Genomic DNA, 18,996 nt, shown 5'->3' with positions numbered 1-18,996 from the left:
AGTGAAGTTGTGTACAAACTGCGCGGCCGCCCTGCGCGCGAAGCTCGTGGCCCGCGAGGGGTGCGGTCGGCCCGGAGGAGGCGGGGCTCCCGGGAGAGCTCTCTCCGTTCATAGGCTGGTCTCTCGGGCAGGCCAGCCTCGGGGCCTCGGGATTCGCGGCGGCGCTGCCAGTCAGCCCGCGAGTCCCCGCCCACCCGGAGTTGGGTGAAATAGAGGCGGGCGTCAAGTGTCAGTAGTCGCGGGGCAGGTACGCGCGCTCCTAGTTCGCTCGCCGAGATCTACCGAGGCGGGAGCGGGCTCGGGCGAGTGGGGCGGGGCGGGAGAAAGTGGCCGCCCGGAGGACGTTGGCGTTTACGCGTGGCGGCGGAGCGGAAGAGTTTGGCTTTTCGTGCGCGCCTTCGAGAACTGCCCGCCGTTGACTGAAGGGTCCACTCGGAGCCTCGTCCTCCTCCGTCCGCGGCCCCGCGCGCCGAGCTCGCCGGCCCGAGCCTGCGTGGGCGACCGGTGGGCAGTGCACTCGACCCCCCGCGTCCCGCGCTTGGAGCCGCTCCCCCGAGTACCCATGGCGACGCGGGTGCTGACCATGAGCGCCCGCCTGGGACCCGTGCCTCAGCCGCCGGCCCCTCAGGACGAGCCGGTGTTCGCGCAGCTCAAGCCGGTGCTGGGCGCTGCGAACCCGGCCCGCGATGCGGCGCTCTTCCCCGGCGACGAGCTGAAGCACCCGCACCACCACCCGCAGGCGCAGCCCGCGCCCCCCGCAGCCCCCGCAGCCCGCGCCGCCGCCGCCCGCCGCGGGCCCGCGGCTGCCCCCGGAGGAGCTGGTCCAGGTAAGGAGAGCCGCTCTCGTTCCGCCGCCGTCTCGGTCGCCGGGCTCGGGCGTGTCCCGTCGCTGCGACGCGCGGGCGACAGGGGCCGCTCCAGGCTGGGGAGTGCGTCGGGGCGCACCGGAGAAGCGGGGCCCGGGGCGGCCAGCCCCGCCCTGCCCTGCCTGCCCTCCTGGGCCGGGCACCCCGTTTCGCAGCGAATAAACAGGGGCGGTGTGTGGGCCGGGGGTGGGGGGGCGCTGGAAGAGCGTTCGGTGGGTCTCTCCGAGGAAGGCTTAAGGTGCAGGGGAGTGGACGGAGTACTTTCGCACGCCTTAGGTTCCTTACATTTGGGGGATGATATCGTGGACCCTAAGCACAACTTAATGACGCGTTCCCCGCGGCCGCCCCCTCCTGCCCCCGCCATCGCAGCCGTCTCGGGTTGGGCACAAACGCAGCTTGGGGTGCCGGGGAGAGGAGGGTCCTCCTCGGGTTTCGTACTCTGTGGCTCCACCTGCTTGCTCTTGGCGATCGGGGAGCCGCGCCTGGGATACGGGCGTTAGGGAAGCTAAGGTGGAATCGCGGCGTTGAGTTTAAAAAAAAAAAAATTAAGGAGGGAGGAAGGACCGGGAGTGGTGGTGGTGGTTGCTGCGTGTGCGCGTAAATTTCCTCCTGGGCCGCGTTGAAAGCTGGCAGTTGGCGCTTACACTTGCCCGGCAACCGAATTAGAGCAACTGCCTGTTTCTTTCGCCCACGCAGGGAGTCATATAGCCCGGAAAAAAAAAAACCTTCCCGGGACTTTTAGCCTGTCCCGAGGAAAGAAAAAAAAATTGGAAGCATACCCACATGCAAACAGCTGGAAGAGCTAAAATCAGAAACCACTAACCGCCGCGGGAGCGCAGGGAAGGGAAGGGTTTAGCTGGGTTTATTTCCAGAGCCGATCTTCGCCCCTCGGAGTCGGGGCTGAGCCCCCCTGAGCCTTTCCCGGACTCCGCGAGGCCAGTGGCGTTCTTCGGGGACGTGACTCACATGACTGGGCGTTCGTTTTTATTTTTAAATCGTGCCTATCAGGGAAATCCCGTCCGCATCCACACCGAAGGAGCTCAAGTCCCAAGAAGAAACGCTTTTGAAATTAAGTGGTAGCAGAAACTGACTTGTCTGTCTACCGATAAGGTGCTACGGTTGATAGTTCCATGAGCCAAGTCGAGTGTGTGTGTGTGTGTGTGTGTGTGTGTGTGTGTTTTCCCCTTTGAATTTCCTCTTCAGTGTTAAACATTGCCAAAAAAAAAAAGTTTACGTTATTGTAGGAGAGAAGATGGCTATGACAAGATTGAGGCACCTTGTTAGGCGCCGTGGGTCATGTTCTTACAAAGTAAACTGCTTGCGAAGTATTTGGTTGAGTTCCTCACCCTGCTGCCCAGGAGCTAGCTGGAGCCTGAGGCATGACTGGGCTTTTGACAGAGAGGGGGAATGTAGCGCTGGCCCACTGAGAAGGACCTGAGAAATGTTTTGTTGATGACTGCTAGTTGAGCAGCAGCCGGGCTCTCTCCCCACCCACGGGGCCCTTAGCACCCAGCACCCGGCTACCCAGGGAGTGATTTCCCCCTCAGTAATTAAAGATCTGTTTGAGATAGGGATATGAATAGGAACATTTCATTATCATATTAACCAATTAAAGAATCTGCTGATTAAAATCAACTGTTAGACCAAATGTTGAATATGAAAATGTTTTGTGTCAGTGGATACTGTGTTTTGCTCAAAACATTGTATTTAGGCTTTCCTTAAACTGTAAACAAGGAAAAAGCACAGAAATAGCTGATTGCCTAGCCAAAAAAAAAAAAAAAAAAAAAAAAAAAACCCTCTGCAAATAAGATCTGCAGGGCTGTGTGTCTAAGAGTGTTAAGCTTCAGTGTGACGCGAGCAGGACTGAGGTAGTTTGGCAGTGTCCCCTTCCTGCCTTAGTACTTGAATTGCGTACTTGACTGTCATGGGGCCGGGATTCCTGGTTGTTCTTATTGCGTCAGAAAGGAAAATGGTTTCTGTTGGCTTCCCTGTTTTCAATCTTGATTTTTTTCCCCCAACTTTTTATCTGGGAATGACAGAAGTGATTTTTAACACATATATGTTTAAATGTAGTTTCAGTGAACCAGTTATTACACAGTTGACAAAATAGGCCTGGTATGTTTGTACTGGTACCTTAGAGCAGGCTGCGGGGACAGGAGTGGTCTTGAGTCCTTCCTGAGACGTGAATCAAGTGCATCATGTGTGTCTGTATCTCTTCTTTTTTAGACAAGATGTGAAATGGAAAAGTATCTGACACCTCAGCTTCCTCCAGTTCAGATAATTCCAGAGCATAAAAAATATAGACGAGACAGCGCCTCAGTGGTAGACCAGTTCTTCACCGACAGTGAAGGGCTACCCTACAGCATCAACATGAACGTCTTCCTCCCCGACATCACTCACCTGAGAACTGGCCTCTACAAATCCCAGAGACCGGCGTGCGTGACACACATCAAGACCGAACCTGTTGCCATTTTCAGCCACCAGGGTGATACGTCGGCCGCCCCTCCGGCCCCAACCCAGGCCCTCCCCGAGTTCACCAGTATATTCAGCTCCCACCAGACCGCAGCTCCAGAGGTGAACAATATTTTCATCAAGCAAGAACTTCCTACACCAGATCTTCATCTTTCTGTCCCTCCACAGCAGGGCCACCTGTACCAGCTCCTGAATACACCGGATCTAGATATGCCCAGTTCTGCCAACCAGACAGCAGTGATGGACACGCTCAATGTTTCCATGTCTGCCGCGATGGCGGGCCTTAACACACACACCTCTGCCGTGCCACAGACTGCAATGAAACAATTCCAGGGCATGCCCCCTTGCACGTACACCATGCCAAGTCAGTTTCTGCCACAGCAGGCCACTTATTTTCCCCCTTCACCACCGAGCTCAGAGCCTGGAAGTCCCGATAGACAAGCAGAGATGCTCCAGAATTTAACCCCACCGCCATCCTATGCTGCTACGATTGCTTCCAAACTGGCAATTCACAATCCCAATTTACCTGCCACCCTGCCAGTCAATTCACCCAACATCCAACCTGTCAGATACAACAGAAGGAGTAACCCTGACTTGGAGAAGCGCCGCATCCACTACTGTGACTATCCTGGTACGTGACGTTAACCTGGTTGAAGTAGCAGTCAGCTGCTGTTTCACGTTTGTGTGCCCATTCCAAACCCAGACTTTACATTTATGGAGGAGGGTTGACCAAAGAAATCACCTGTGTTGTTCTTTAAGTATCCTGTTTTCTGTGTTTTTTACCCTGGTATATAACCAGTTGTCTTTTGCTTAGAACTGTCTAGAATATTCTGGACAGAGTTAATTAACCTGGACCTCTAGAGTAACAAAATTTGAATTTCTCACACATACTGTTTCTTTACGATACTCTAAAAATTACAGTTTTTAGTTCTAGATCAAGTGCCTGTAAGTAAAAGGGGGCAAAATACCACATATGAACCAAGTGGGCACAGAACTGATGACAGCTGTGAAACCCCCACAGGGGAGATATGAAGAAGGTTCTGATCCCATATGCCTATTCTGGGATGAGAAATGTAGCTCAAAAACATAATTTGATGACAGTAATGAATAGAGCTATAAGTTGCTGGCGTAAGCTAGTTTATGATTAATACAGGGCATAATTTATTGACTGTGGTACATGATATGGCATGACATGCTAAATGAAAAACAAGAAATGTGGGAGTGCAGAAAATTACAGTCATCTTGGATAATGGCTTAGCATTGTCAGCTCTAGAGCCATTAAATTAAAAAAAAAATACACTGTAGTAGCTATTATTAAGTCACTGAACTGTGTATTACTAGTGTAAAATACCTACTTGGAATATAAGCGCAAATGTTCCATTTGTAGTTGGCCTGATTTTATGTGTTTTTTCCGTGCTCAAGGGATACGTGAAACCGATCACTTTATTCCTCTAATAAGATAATGGGGGAGGGCTTAAGGACTTTTAAAACTGACGCTTCACATATCCCATCCCACACCAGTGATTTCTTCTTTAAAGCCAGATTTTAAACACTGAATCATCAAATGTAAAGATTTCAAAAGGATCTGCAAAATGACGAGCTGTTCTCTTTATTTTAGGCTGCACAAAAGTTTATACAAAGTCTTCTCATTTAAAAGCTCACCTGAGGACTCACACTGGTATGTAATTTTCTTGTTAATACTGGGAGTTGTGTAAATAGTGTAAGTGGTATTCATCCTTTTAAAAGCCAACACGTGTTTGATCTCTTCTTTCTTCTGTCAACTTTTATTTTTTAATGGCCTACCTTTTCAGCACTGGCTTGGCTCAAAATGCAGTTCAATGAGAAAATCTGGGCCCGGAAAGGCTGCTGTTCCCTCACTGGGGCCTTGCCTGTCACCCCACCTAGAATTAATCACCCCAAAGTGTAAACAACCGTGTTTACTAATGGACTTTAAAACTTTTTAACGGCCCAGCTATTTCAGTCTTGAGGAGGAAAAAATGAAAATTCATTTTCTTCCTCCGTAGCAAATCATTTTGCTTCCCCAGAGCCACTGTAAGCAGCTAGCGTGTGCGCCATGGCTGTTGCCTGTCTCCATTATCTTTGACATTTAGTGTGAAATATGTTTCACATGTTTTCCGTACTAGATGGAAGGTAAGGCTGGAATTAGAATATTAAACGCAGGTGGTCAGAAATGGGGTCACAGTTGGAGAATAACTTTACGTCTTATCGCAGCCCAGATTGGATATGTTTGAGAGATTTCATCTTTTAATCTAGCATCCTTTTCATCTTAGTTTAAAATGTATTTTTAAAACTATAGCCCCTTTAATTTTTTGTGTGTTTTGTTAAATCTGTGGTTGTCGCTCTTAAATAGACTTAATTTTGGAACGAAATATCAGAACCCATTTGAAGGTGAAGGAGCTAGGTGATCTATTTCATGAAAAGCTTCCAGTTACATACCCACACTACTTTTGAATCTATAGATAGTTACTAGTTGTAATTTTCTTAAAAGAACGGCAGTAAAGCACAGAGCTTACATAAAGTGACTGTTTCCCCCTTCAGTATATGCAGTCTTACCTAAAGTTCAAAGAATAAGTTTGCTAATAAAAGCAATGACCTAGCAAAATGTATTATTCCCCCATCATTGCTATGGAAACCAAGGTATTCACCAGTTCCTTTGAATGGGTTGTTGGATTAGTGTGAGGACTTGAATCTCCCCAGGCTAGATGTTACTATGGAAATTGAGTTTTGATAAATGAAGTAGTTATCTCTAACTGCTGCATTAAAAAGTAAAAGCTTTTGAACAAAGGTCAGTGCCCAGGTAGTCCTGAGAGAGGAGTGTGCTTGTAGACATTGTGTGCACGCTAGGATTGCTCCATGTCCCAGTGACAAGAGGTCCTTATTAAAATTAGAATAATTTTGGTGACAATGGTGATGGATTACAAGACTTGAGAAACTGCTTTTAAAGAAAAGACCTCTCCTGCATTCATGAAATGAATGGTTGTTTTGGTCTGCAGTTTTTAGATTTCGACATTGATTATGTAAAAGGATATATTATATAAACAACTCAAGATAGAAATTATGGTTAAGCCCTCCACCCCCCCCCCCAAAAAAAAAACAGACATCAAATGACATGCCAGGAAAACATTCCATATAGAAACGCTGAAATATTCTGTGCCAGAAAACATTGAAAAACATTTTTTTTTAATGCTAAAGTTTGAGAAGAAGTAGAAATAAGTTAGAGGTATTTATTGGAATTATTGCATTTTTTTCTCTTTTGGAAGACCTTGAGACAGGCGATAGGAATGGAGGAACCCCTGTTTCTGGGGTTAAAGTCCCCTAATAAAGGTAGAGCAATGTAGCAATGTTATCAGCCGCTTATTGCAGGGAAGTGGTCCAACTGTATCTAAATCGCCTTTCAACCCTGTCCGCTTAGTGCTCTGCGCACTTAGATCTGGGATTCAGGAACTTGACCTGCTGGCAGAGAAATTTAATAGTGGCCTGCCTTAAACAATGCTCGCGCAAATAAGCTAAAAGGAGAACCTAGGTGTACATTGGGTCCACGCACAGAGCTTTCCACCTGATCATAAACAGTGCGGCCTTCGACATCTAATGAGCGAGCCTGTGTAATCCAGTTTAATAAAGTTCTGTTTGATAGTCTTTCAGATGCCTTGGGGAGGGTTTGTACCAGACTCGCTCGTCTGGCTAAACCCGTTCTTGGGTAATCATAGAGCAGGAGGTTGTTTCTCCTCATTTCTAGTTTCTAGACAATGCCTTTTAAAATCGCCTGCGCTCTCATGGCATCTTCCCCCCGCCCTCAGCAGAGGCTTTTTTTCCTTCTTCCTTTTAAGGCCCAGGTAGATGAGACAGTTTATCCACTTCTCTCATTTAATAGCTTGTTTTGTTTTCGCTCGCTCTGTCCCCCTCTCGTTCCCATGTGGACAGTTTAGGGGACTTCGAATACTGTATGATGGTGGTGCTCTTGTTTTTGATGAGACTGAATACATTACTGCTGAAGTGATTGCCGATTTGTGGGCAGAATGTGAAGCATCCTAGCATTTCTTCGGAAAGGAATTGTAATGACTTTGAAATGTTACTTTTTAAAATGCTTCAAGCGATTAAAACAGCTTACATCTGAGTTCTTTAATTACATTTTCTGAATGTTTAGATTGTGATTGCTCCTTTTACTTGGGTGACAGATCAGACACACACACACACACACACACACTCCGTGCGCTGGTTGTTCTGTGCGTGTGAAATGCTCCCACAGCAGCTCATCACACGGCGGCCAAGGGAAAGGCCAAGTTAGCACCCTGGCAAGAACGCAGGTGGCGTGTACATAAGAGGAAGACAAGGTGGACCCTGGAGGAGCTCTGCATTCTGGATTCTCTGTTGAAGGAAGAATTGTACATCTAAATTTTGGGAAGGCACTGTTGTGAAGTGCATGAATTCCCATATTTCGTCTTCTTTTTTTAAAGTAACAGTGCAAAAGGAGTGAAAGATTTTTTAAAAATTATATGAAAAAAATTTCACTCAGGCCTTAATGGGTTGAGCTCACAGTAATCTAGAGATAGATCAATGTTGGTTAAATGTGTAACTTGTTTTATTGGTAGAGGTTGTGGGAAAGAAATGTTTTGCGGGGCGAGATTTACTGCCCCATGATAATTGAGTGAATGTATGTTTGAAAGCTGTAGAGTAAAGTATCATGTCTAGCCTTTAGCTCAATTTTAGTTGTTAACTGTCCTTACATTGTTTTCAGGATATCCTTTTCATTTGGCTCTAACATTTTTACTTGGAGGCTCCTGTAAAAACAGTGGTTCAGGCCCAGGGAAGGTAGCTGTGAGCATGAAAGCTCAGAAACAATTTCTTTTTAATGACTCACTGGGAAGATTAAACTTTGCTTCTAGAACTCGTTCTTTCATCTGAAAAATATTTACATAGGAAATTGATTAAACATTGTTTTGAGATGATAAAGCTTATCAAAGGTTAAGAAGTATAATTTGATGCAGGGAACATTTTTGACTGACTTTGTGAGAATACAGAGGCCAGTAGTCTGTGCTTGCGCTTTTGTTCAGTTAGTGGGAGAGTTCTTCAGCAGATCAGGTGGAGTGGTTTAGGCAGAGATGACATCAGCTGTGCAGGTAAAGCAAGCGTGAGCAGTGTCGCATCACTAAATAATTTCTTTTTTTACTTCAGTGTGTATTTTTAGTTATAGAATGTAGTAGGTGTTTACTTGATGACGTAGCTTCTGGTGAGAGATTAGAAAGAAAGGAATGTTCTAGTTTGGTAAAAGTATCTTTTACAACTCCAATTGTTAGATGTGCTTCAGGCGTGCAGAGTTCCGGAAGAATAATTTTTTAGAATGCTTGATCTACTGGTCCAGGATAACCATATAAGTGAAAATCTTTTTTTTAAGCTTTTTTTTTTTTAATTGGAAAAACATACACATATAGAGAAGGAAAAGCAGAGAGAAATGTTTTCTGTCTGCTGGACTCACTCCCCAGGTAGCCGCAACAGCCAGATCTGAGTCGATCTGAAGCCAAGAGCCAGGAGCTTCTTCTGGATCTCCCACGCAGGTGCAATATCCCAATCCTTTGGGCCATCCTCCACTGCTTTTGCAGGCCACAAGCAGGGAGCTGGAAGGGAAGTGGAGCAGCCAGGATGCAAACCACTGCCCATATGGGGTCCTGGTGGCTGCAAGGTGAGGATTTGGCCACCAGGCTATCGCGCTGGGCCTTAAGTTGAAGTCTTGGAAAAGGATATCTGCTACCGCTATCCAGTAGTGCTCAGGGACGGGGGGAAAATTTTTTTATTGTTATGGTTTAGGAAAAGGTAAAAAAGATCTCATTGACACTTCATTGTTTAAAGTCAGTCTGGGCTGATTATAAGAAAGGGGATCCGAGCTTTTTATCAAAAGCTCAAGAATTGCTCTGTCACTCTAATCATCCTGTGAATGACTGGTACTCAACGTTGTGTTCCTTGAGAACTCTGAGAAGCAGCAATAGCTCAGGCAGCCAAAGCTTATCCTGTGTGTGCAAACTTCGAGGTTGGCAGATCATGGCTCCCTGGCCCCAAGAGAAGTCCCCTTGCTTCCTTTGACCAAACTTGAGAACTTAAGGCAAACCACGAAGTGCAGTCGAGTTCCACAGGAAAGAATTGTTTACACAGATTTTGTTTATCCCTGTACAATCTGGCATGGATAATGCCATGTACAGGTGAGGCTCAAAGCCTGGTTATCACCCAAGGTACATGTAGTCGGATTATTTGCGTGGCTCCAGGCAGGACAGAGCCGAGCAAAAGCCCAGCTGCAGATGGGAGGTACAGAAAACTAAGACAGCCTCACACTAATCTCTTCTCCCCTGTCTACTTTTTCATGAATGAAAAATAACTAACCAGACTTAACAAAGATGGGACTGTTTGTTGCAAGGATGCTTTAGGATTGCTCAAAACGAAGCTGCATAGTGGTTGCTAAGTTGGAATCACGATCTGATAGGAGCTTCTCTAGGAGTAGGATGGCTATTTTTGGCTTTAAGGAAGAGATGCACAAGGATTGACAGACGTAAGAAAGAACATTTCTTAAGATATTTTAAGCAGTGTTCTCAAAGTGGGCACATTTTTCACAGTTACAAAATCTGGTCTAAATATTAGATGAAATTGTACTAATTAGTACTACTAATCTTTATTGGAGCCTATCTACTGTTGGATATCTGCTACAATGAGCTGTAATAAACTGCTGGCAAAGATACTCAGAAATATGAATTAGTAGCTGAAGTTGTCGTCCCACTAGATGGGTTTTCTCAGAAGTCTATTTGAATAGATTCCCATTAATTTCTTTCAATATTTTCCCCTTTCCCCCCATTTTTAAAAATTAGAAGCAAATCCAGTAGGGACCTAGTTTGGAGGCTCAGTTCTCTTAAGTCTCTACTGATAGGAAGAAATTAAGTTATTTTGAGATGCGAGAAAAAATTTCTCCTGAAATAAGCTTTTGAACTTGAAGAATACTTTGAATGTTGATTAGGTACTATTGAAAAACTTTGAAAGTTAATGTCGAGGTTAACATCCTCACACAGGATGTAAGTGTAAGTTCTTGAGGCCGGAGATCAAGTCTTACTTAATTCCTTTTTAATAAACCTTTGATCAGTATTGATTGGATCGTCTTTGAATCATGAGTAAGGAAACATGCAAATAGGGCACAATAAACTTTCTGAAGTTATCCAAGGAAACTATTTCAAGAGAAATAATTTCCACCTGTGTTTTTCTTCTACAAGAATCTATGTAGAACATTTCTAGGGAAAGGCCTTGCTTGGTAAAAGTCTATTGAGCATGTTCAACAGAGCAGAGAAACCTCCCGTTCCTTTGTGGGTAGATTCAATCAATTTTTTATCTGTTCATCTGAGGGAAAAAGAATTACTATTAATTTTTTTTTGTCAGACTTTTGGGATAACCTTACAGTTATGTTGCACTACCTGGCATGTTTTCAAACCTCTTGGGACAGAAACCATGAGTAGGTGATTACTCTTTGGGTACTATTGGCAATACTCGCAAGGTTTTCAAGACCCAGCGTCTTTTCTGGAAGGTTCCCTCGCAGGGTGTGCCCTCGGCTTCACAGGCAGGGGAGAAGGCCTCTGTTGGGAGTCCATTAAGCTGTTCCTTAATTGACCTTCACAAGTGGCCTTAGAATCTGTAAATAAATTTGAACAGTATGCATGTGTTCCTTGAGGCCTTCAAAGGGAGTGTATTAGTGTTTGCTAATGGAAGATTTAAGAGACATTAAGGAAGAGAGGCAGCCCAGGAATCTTAATGTGGAACTCCTCCTTTTTGCCTCGGACTGGTGAGGTTGTTGTGAGGCCAGAGTGGGCTAATGAACCGGGCCTGGCCTGTGTGCTCTGGGGATGTTGGTGCTGGTCCCTCTTCCCACTGCTCCTGTTTCTGCTTTCCATGCTGATAAAAATATGTTACAGGGGGACACTCTCTCAGTATGGACAGTATGTATATATGTAACTTGGGATATTTTTTGCCAAAGATTAGTAGTTCCCTAGCAAAGATAATCCTATGCTTTGAAAATTCAACAAGAAAATGCATACTTGAGATAAAATTGAAGTTTGTTTTCATGCTATGCAAGCTTGCCTTTTTTTTTCTTTTTTCCTTTGCAAAGTTTCACATTAATAGCATGAGAAGTTAAAACTGCAATTGATGTTGAAAGAGCCTTAACTAAATATTTTTAAATTGGTGATATTGGAAAGTTTCTGTAAAAATCCAATTAAGCTTTGGAAGTTCTAGCCTGTTGAAACACAACGTAAAGGAAGTCTGCTGGGCTTCCCAGAAGAGCTGTGTGTAGTGTTTCTGGCCTGGGAAGAAAGGCTTGGGCCTGCTGCTTGGCCAGAACTCGGGTACCAGCTTCCTCCACGATGTTTTCCTTGAGCAGTGTTGACACTTGAACAAATCCCATAGAAACTGCCCCAAGTAGGGGAGTAGTTGTCATTGCTTTTATAGTAAGACTTGGCCCCCAAAACTAATGTTCTCCACACACTGGTAGTATTCTTGGCCGAATAATCTATAGATGTACATAAATCCAGAGTAAAACACCAAATGTTTTAGGAACTTTAGTGGCTATAATGGCTACTGTATTTCAACTAATCAGTAAAGTAAACTTTTAAAAATATCGGTGCAGTTTATTGCCACAAAGCCAGTAAAAATAGCAAACAAAGAGAGTCTAGTGTCCCTTGTTTGTTAAATAAACTTTGAAAATGCAGTTCTGCTGTTTAATGATTCAAGGCTAGAGTGATTTCTTTTTAAAATCGGGGCACTTGAGGAAGTTTTTTTCCATGCCAGAGACATCAGAAATAACTTTCCATTGAATGTCAGTATTTAGCCAATATGTTTCTGTGATTGATTTATCACAAGAAACAGAAATAAATACATCTGCAAACATGTTAGCTACATTTGCTAGCATTAATATTTGTGTCAGATTCTATGTAAGTATGTGAAAGAAGTGTGGTTTTATTTTTAAGTCACTTAAGAGTTGAGTATGTTAACTTAAATTTCTAGTTAGCATTTGCTGGATGAGGGTGGGGCAGGAGGGAGGTAACCTTTCAGAGTTGAGGATGTACAGTTTTTTAAAAATACAGTTAATAGGAATGAATTCAAAAACATAAAGAGGCCTTAGGTAGAGGTGCTGGTTTCACTCCTGGCAGTAGGCAAGGAGAGACGCCTCCTCCGTGGTGTTGCTGTTACATTAGTCAGGGGCAAAGCAGATGACAGCCCTTTGTTTAAAATTTAACTGCAAGCCAATTACATCAATATTTATATATTTTTTCAAGATTTATTTTTGGGCCCGGTGGCATGGCCTAGCAGCTAAAGTCCTCGCCTTGAACGTGCTGGGATCCCATATGGGTGCCGGTTCTAATCCCGGCAGCTCCACTTCCCATGCAACTCCTTGCTTGTGGCCTGGGAAAGCAGTTGAGGACGGCCCAAGCCTTTGGGACCCTGCACCTGCATGGGAGGCCCGGAGGAAGTTCCTGGCTCCTGGCTTCGGATTGGCACAGCACCGGCTGTTGCACTCACTTGGGGAGTGAATCTTCGCATGGAAGAGCTTCCTCTCTCTCTCCTCCTCTCTGTATATCTGACTTTGTAATAAAAATAAATAAATCTTTAAAAAGAAAAAGATTTATTTTTTATTTACCTGAAAGGCAGTGATAAATAGAGAAGAAAGAACCCGGCGCGGTAGCCTAGCAGTGTAAGTCCTCACCTTGCATGCATGGGGTTCCCATTTGGGTGCTGGTTTATGTCCTGACTGCGCTACTTCCCATCCAGCTCCCTGCTTGTGGCCTGGGAAAGCAGTCGGATGACCCAAAGCCTTGGGACTCTGCCTGTTTCGGAGACCCAGAAGAATTGCACAGCTTCCAGCCATTGTGGCTGCTTGGGGAGTAGGTCAACGAATGGCTGATTTTTGTCACGTTATATATCTTTAATGTCTTTATATACTCCTCTCTGTATATCTGACTTTCCAATAAAAATAAAATAAAATTTAAAATAGAGAGGCGAGACAGAAACTTTCTTCCATCTGCTGCTTTATTCCCCAGGTAGCCACAGTGGCCAGGACTTGGGCCAGGCTGAAGATAGGTCTCCCACGAGGTGGGGAGTTGGAGTCACAGGGACCCAAGGACTTGGGCTGTCATTCCTAAGCACATTAGCAGGAAGCTGGCTTGGAAGTGGAGCAACCGCGACTCAAACTGATGCCCACATGGGATGTTGGCATGACATGCAGAGGCTTAACTTGCCGTGCTGTAACAACAACCCCCATGTCACACCCTGCAAATTGATCTCATTCTTGACGAAGCTACTGATGTTCACAGAAATTGTAACAATGTATGATTTTAGGGAGTGTTAATTAAATCTTAATGGAAGACTATTTTGGAATTGATGGGATTATTAGTAGCTTTGAAAGATGCAGTTAGCCTGTGGAGACCATTAAGGATACAGAAAGCGTAGACTAGGAGGGGCCCAAATATCAACTCACTGTTAAGTGAAGACGGGGAATGACTAAATGAGTAGATGAGATGTTTGGGTTGTGTGCACTGTTATTCCCCAAGCATTTCAAGCAGTACCCAGAATATAAAACATACTTGCGTTTGCCCACTGATCATATTAACAGTTCCTTGGCGGCACACAGTTACCTTTTTCTTTGCATGAATACATCTTGCATACACTACTACAAATGGAGCTACGCCAGATCGCTTAGAGAGACAGGGGTTAATATTTTTATTTGCCTCATTGTGGAACTCGGGAGCTTTCCAGCTTTTCCTTGCCGTCTCTTCCGAGCCAGCTCCCTGACCCCCTTTGTTGCTTGCTGCAGGTGAGAAGCCCTACAAGTGCACCTGGGAAGGCTGTGACTGGAGGTTCGCGCGCTCCGACGAGCTGACCCGCCATTACCGGAAGCACACGGGCGCCAAGCCCTTCCAGTGCGGCGTGTGCAACCGCAGCTTCTCGCGCTCCGACCACCTGGCCCTGCACATGAAGAGGCACCAGAACTGAGCACCGCCAGCCGCCCCGCGCTCCGCACCCCCCCTGGCCGGCCACCTTTTCAGCTACAAACTTAACCTAATCCTATAAAAAAAAGAATCAAAAAAGAAAAAAAAAACTGGAAATGTATATTTTGTATATTTGAGAAAACAGGGAATCCATTGTATGAATACCAAAGTGTTTGGTCATTGTTGGAGCCTGGAATGTTCGCTGTCATGTCCCGGGCTTTCCCCAAGCCGGCTTCATCTCCTGGCGGGCAGCTGCGTGTCCGCACAGCGGGGCTGGGGCGCCGTCCGAGTGTGCACCTGGGCACCAGTGTTTAGGCAACAAGGCAGCTGGCAGGCGCCTGAAGAAGGCTGCTGCATACATTGGGGGTCAGAACTTTACTTGACTGTCAAGTAGATGCTTCGAGAATAGCTGATTTCTGAGAGGTGCACAGCAGTACCCAGACCCGGCAATTCACAAATGATAGCCATTGAACAAATGTTCTTGTTTTGTTCTTTTATATGAGTTGCCTATATTTGCTATTTGAGATTTTGTAAATATGCAGATCAGCTTTATAGGTTTATTACAAGTTTTTTAAGATTCTTTTGGGGGGGAAATCATACTTTTTGAAAATAACCATGAATACATTTACAGTCTGAATTTGTGATACCTCTCAACATCGCCAAATTAATTTCTTTAAGGGGAAGGACTAATCATTCAAATGAACTTTAAAAAGCAAATTTCATGCACTGATTAAAATAGGAGTGTTTATTTTAAATACAAAAAAGATGTTTTATATGAATTGTAACCTGAAGAGCTTAAAAAATATACAAAAGTTAAACCTCTTACAATAAGCTAAACACAGTATCATCTTTAAAAGGAAGGACTGTAGTTTTCACATGGCAATGTTGAATGCAGTTTTCATATACAGAAATGTTTGCTCGTGCAGTACTGTTGGATAAATGACAATTTATGTGGATTTTGCATGTAATATACAATGAGACACAGTAATTTAATTCAATTACAGTGCAGTTAGCTAATCTGTTAGTACTGACTCAGTGTCTGCCTTTAAGTAGAAATGCTATGTTGAAAACTTAAGGAAGCAAGCGCTACATATATGCAATATAACTGCTGATGCTGTTAACCAAAGGGCAGAATACATAAGCAGAATGCCAAAAGGGGTCTTAATTGAAATGAAAATTTAATTTTGTTTTAAAAATATTGTTTATCTTTATTTATTTTGTGGTAATATAGTACTTTTTTTAGAAAACAATTTTCATAACTTGATAAATTATAGTTTTGTTTGTTAGCAGAGTTGCTCTTAATGTGTAAATAGATGACAAACGGTGTAAATAATTTTGTAAGAGGCTTCAAAATGTTTATACGTGGAAACATACCTACATGGAAAGCATAAATCGGTTGCTGTTTTGCTTCTTTTTCCCTCTTATTTTTGTATTGTGGTCATTTCCTATGCAAATAATGGAGCAAACAGCTGTATAGTTGTAGAATTTTTTGAGAGAATGAGATGTTTATATATTAACGACAATTTTTTTGGAAAATAAAAAGTGCCTAAAAGATTCATTTTGTGCCTTTCTTCTTCACCCGCCATAGCAAGATTAGTTAGCAAATGCCAGTTTGAAAATAAGGAGTTGATCAGGGCTCTTAGTGAAGAATCGATTGCTAGGCATTCTCAGAAGAGCCATGTTGTATTGGTTAATCAATACCATGTCAATTAATGCCATAATGTTGTAAATGGTTGGAAATATTATATTGGGACTTTTAATTGATTGGGATGATACTCTGCCGGCTCTACCTTCAGACCAGAGATGGTCTCACCAAGAAACCATTGAATTTACCAGGACAATAAGATGCTGGACTTTATGCTTGGTAAATACCTCCAATGAAAGAATGTCAACTGAAATTGAACTATGAAAATGCAACAAGGTGGAGCAATCCACCGTGGGGGGAGGGTTTTGGGAGGGGCGGGGGGAATCCCAGTGCATAAAAAAATGTATCACATAATGCAATGTAATTAGTTTTAAAAAAAAGGAAATGCAATAAAAATATATGTTAAAAAAAAAAGGAGCCATGTTGAACCATAGCTCCCTACGTACCTACAGAAAAAAGAATATTGGGTGAGGCAGGATTCATGAATAAATATTTTTTCATCCCTACACATGCTATAGTAGCCCTTTTAGCACCATTGATTGAGAACTTAGAGAAATCTTTTGTGTTCTGGCTAAGTGTGTGTTGGTGCAAGTCAGTGATTGAGGTCCATCAGTGCGAGGTCATTCCAAGTAGTTTTTTGCAGATGTTCCATGGTCATAGAGTAGAGTACTGTATGGAGAAGTGGGGAGCAGAGCACCAGGAGTCACTCCACGGTGGGGCAATCTGTCAACATGACCTCAGCCGGGGTATCAAGGTCCATATCAACAGTGATAAGCCCTTGATATAATGTGATGAAAATGGAACTTGGCCTCTGTCTTCCTCGGTGCGCGCAGTGTGCTTGTGAGAGGGCAGGCAGCCACCATGGGAGGCCATTTTACAAAAGCACCCGAACAAGCCAAGATCCTCAAAAATGAACACTGAGGCTGTCACAGCTGGGAGAGGCTCAAAGACAGACCGATAGTGAACAGAAAAAGTCTGGAGTTTGGTTGATGCATATCACAATTGGTTGTTTGATGGTGCCAAATGTACCACTTTTAGTGTAAACTGGTAATGATAGAACCGGTGAGGTGACAGGAATTCTGTTTAATAAAAGCTTCTAAAACTATAAAAGTGTGAAGAAAATGGAGCCTATAGTTGGCAGAAAGGTGTTGGAGCTCAAGTGGAAACCGCAGGTTCCTCATGTGTCAACCATTCAGTGTCCAGCTCAAGCTCCTTCCCAGTTCATGGCCCAGCTGGAGATTCCCAGTCTGAGGGGAAAAGGCAGAGTTTCTTTGACTTAAATTTATTTCTAGAAAAATGAAACATGAGGCTATAGACTGAAGACAACTCTATGTCTAGAGATGTGTTACTCTTCTGTTATAATTGAGAATTGTTAGTGTTTTTTTGAAACAATTTTCCAAATTGATAGAAAGGGAACAAACCTCGTGTGTACAGTTTTGAGAGCGTGGGGATAGCTCACATTTTGCCCACCCAGTTCAGTTCAGTGTGCACACCTCTGCTTGGGCTTCAGCTCCCAGAACTGAATGGAATTTAGCTTGCTACCAGTTTACCCTTTGCAGATCTTGGCTGTTTTTTTTTTTTCCTGCCTGGTGCATCCTTCACCTTGTGTAAGGGTTTCCTCTCCTCTGGCTTGCCACTGTTACCTGTTCCAACCCTCGCCTGCCCAAAGCTCACTTCACCCCCTCAGTCTATTACTAGTCACACTCATGGTAACTTATTTTTGTATGCAGAGACTTTCATGACACTTAAAACACTTGAGTTATTTTTCTAGTTGCCAGTGGAAATCACACATGCTCTTTTTCCTAAACACTGCTTGCTAGATGTCTTTGTATCTCTGCTCTTATAGATTGATAAAGGAGGTGCCAAGAAATGACATTCTGGTGCTGTGTGAATTGGCGTAAACCACGGCAGCAACTGAATAAATCCAGTGTTTGCTGCCGGATTTCTCTTCATGGTACCCTCCTGAGAGACTGTGTGTTGGATTTTTTTGATAAGGTGTGTGAATGCGAAAATGGATTCTAACGCAAACAAACATGTAATGCCTTGTGTATTTTTAAATGTTCTGAGTGAATTTTCAAGGGAAAGTGAGTTTTGCAAGGCAATGATACCTAACACTTTTCAGCAAGTAGGTAATGTCTGATTATTGGTATGTCCATTAAGTGAATATTTGGATTCAAACATAACCAGCCTTTTTTTTGTAAGCAAGCTACGGCAGTTAGACAAACCTTTAGCAATACAACAAGTTCCAGTTTGACCACAGTGTAATTAGGGCACTTGATTCCAACCAAGTGGTACTCTGGACTGCTTGCAGTCACTTTCCACGCTTCTTCTGCTACTCCCCTGCCCACAGCCCCCTCCCCACTGCTGTTGCAGTAGCGTGTTGTGCTTTTTTGCCCTTTCATTCTTACATCCTAGCTTACATTAAGTGCATCACTTCAAGGCATCCAATTAGAAAATACTTAGATAAGCATGACCTAGCTTGCCTACATAAAAATGTTTTCCAAAATCCAGCTAGATTCCTCATCTTATCTGCAGCTAAGCCCACCAGACCTTTCTGGATTAATTTGCGGACTGAAACAAAACAAAGAAGGGCTTTATTCTCCATTACTGAATCTGGTCTCTACTTTGAAGTTAGAGCAACTCTGTCTTTGGTTACATTCTTCACTGCAGTGTGAAACTAATCAATGAAAGACTTTTTAATTACTCATTACAGATTTATAGATGATACTATCTGGAAATTATGGCTTTTAGTAAGAACTATTAAGAAAAAATGACAAGTATCACTTAGAAGTCATGGGGTTGGAGGAGTTTGTTACACAAAAACCTAGACTTTTTATTATTTTTGTAAACCAAGTATCTTTCTTGGTTCGTTGTTACTCCACAAAAGTATTTGGGATCATCAGGGTGATAATATTCTTGAGTATGAAGATTAAAATGTATTGCTATTTTGACAACCATGCACATGGTTATATATGCAGATTAATAT

The 18,996-nt window shown here is 43.8% G+C and overlaps 1 protein-coding gene across 1 annotated transcript; it reads left to right on the top strand.

Annotated features, from left to right (window-relative positions):
- The first annotated feature begins 223 nt into the window (after positions 1–223).
- Positions 224–15,921, top strand: KLF5 (KLF transcription factor 5). Its single transcript, XM_058670659.1, is given in 5 exon segments — positions 224–751; positions 753–827; positions 3,093–3,969; positions 4,957–5,016; positions 14,191–15,921. Coding segments are annotated over 5 exon segments (1,380 nt in total). The 5' UTR covers positions 224–562; the 3' UTR covers positions 14,370–15,921.
- Positions 15,922–18,996: the final 3,075 nt, after the last annotated feature.

Source organism: Ochotona princeps, chromosome 12 (assembly GCF_030435755.1).
Source record: "Ochotona princeps isolate mOchPri1 chromosome 12, mOchPri1.hap1, whole genome shotgun sequence".
Classification (NCBI taxonomy): domain Eukaryota; kingdom Metazoa; phylum Chordata; class Mammalia; order Lagomorpha; family Ochotonidae; genus Ochotona; species Ochotona princeps.
This window is presented reverse-complemented; position numbering and strand designations above follow the sequence as displayed.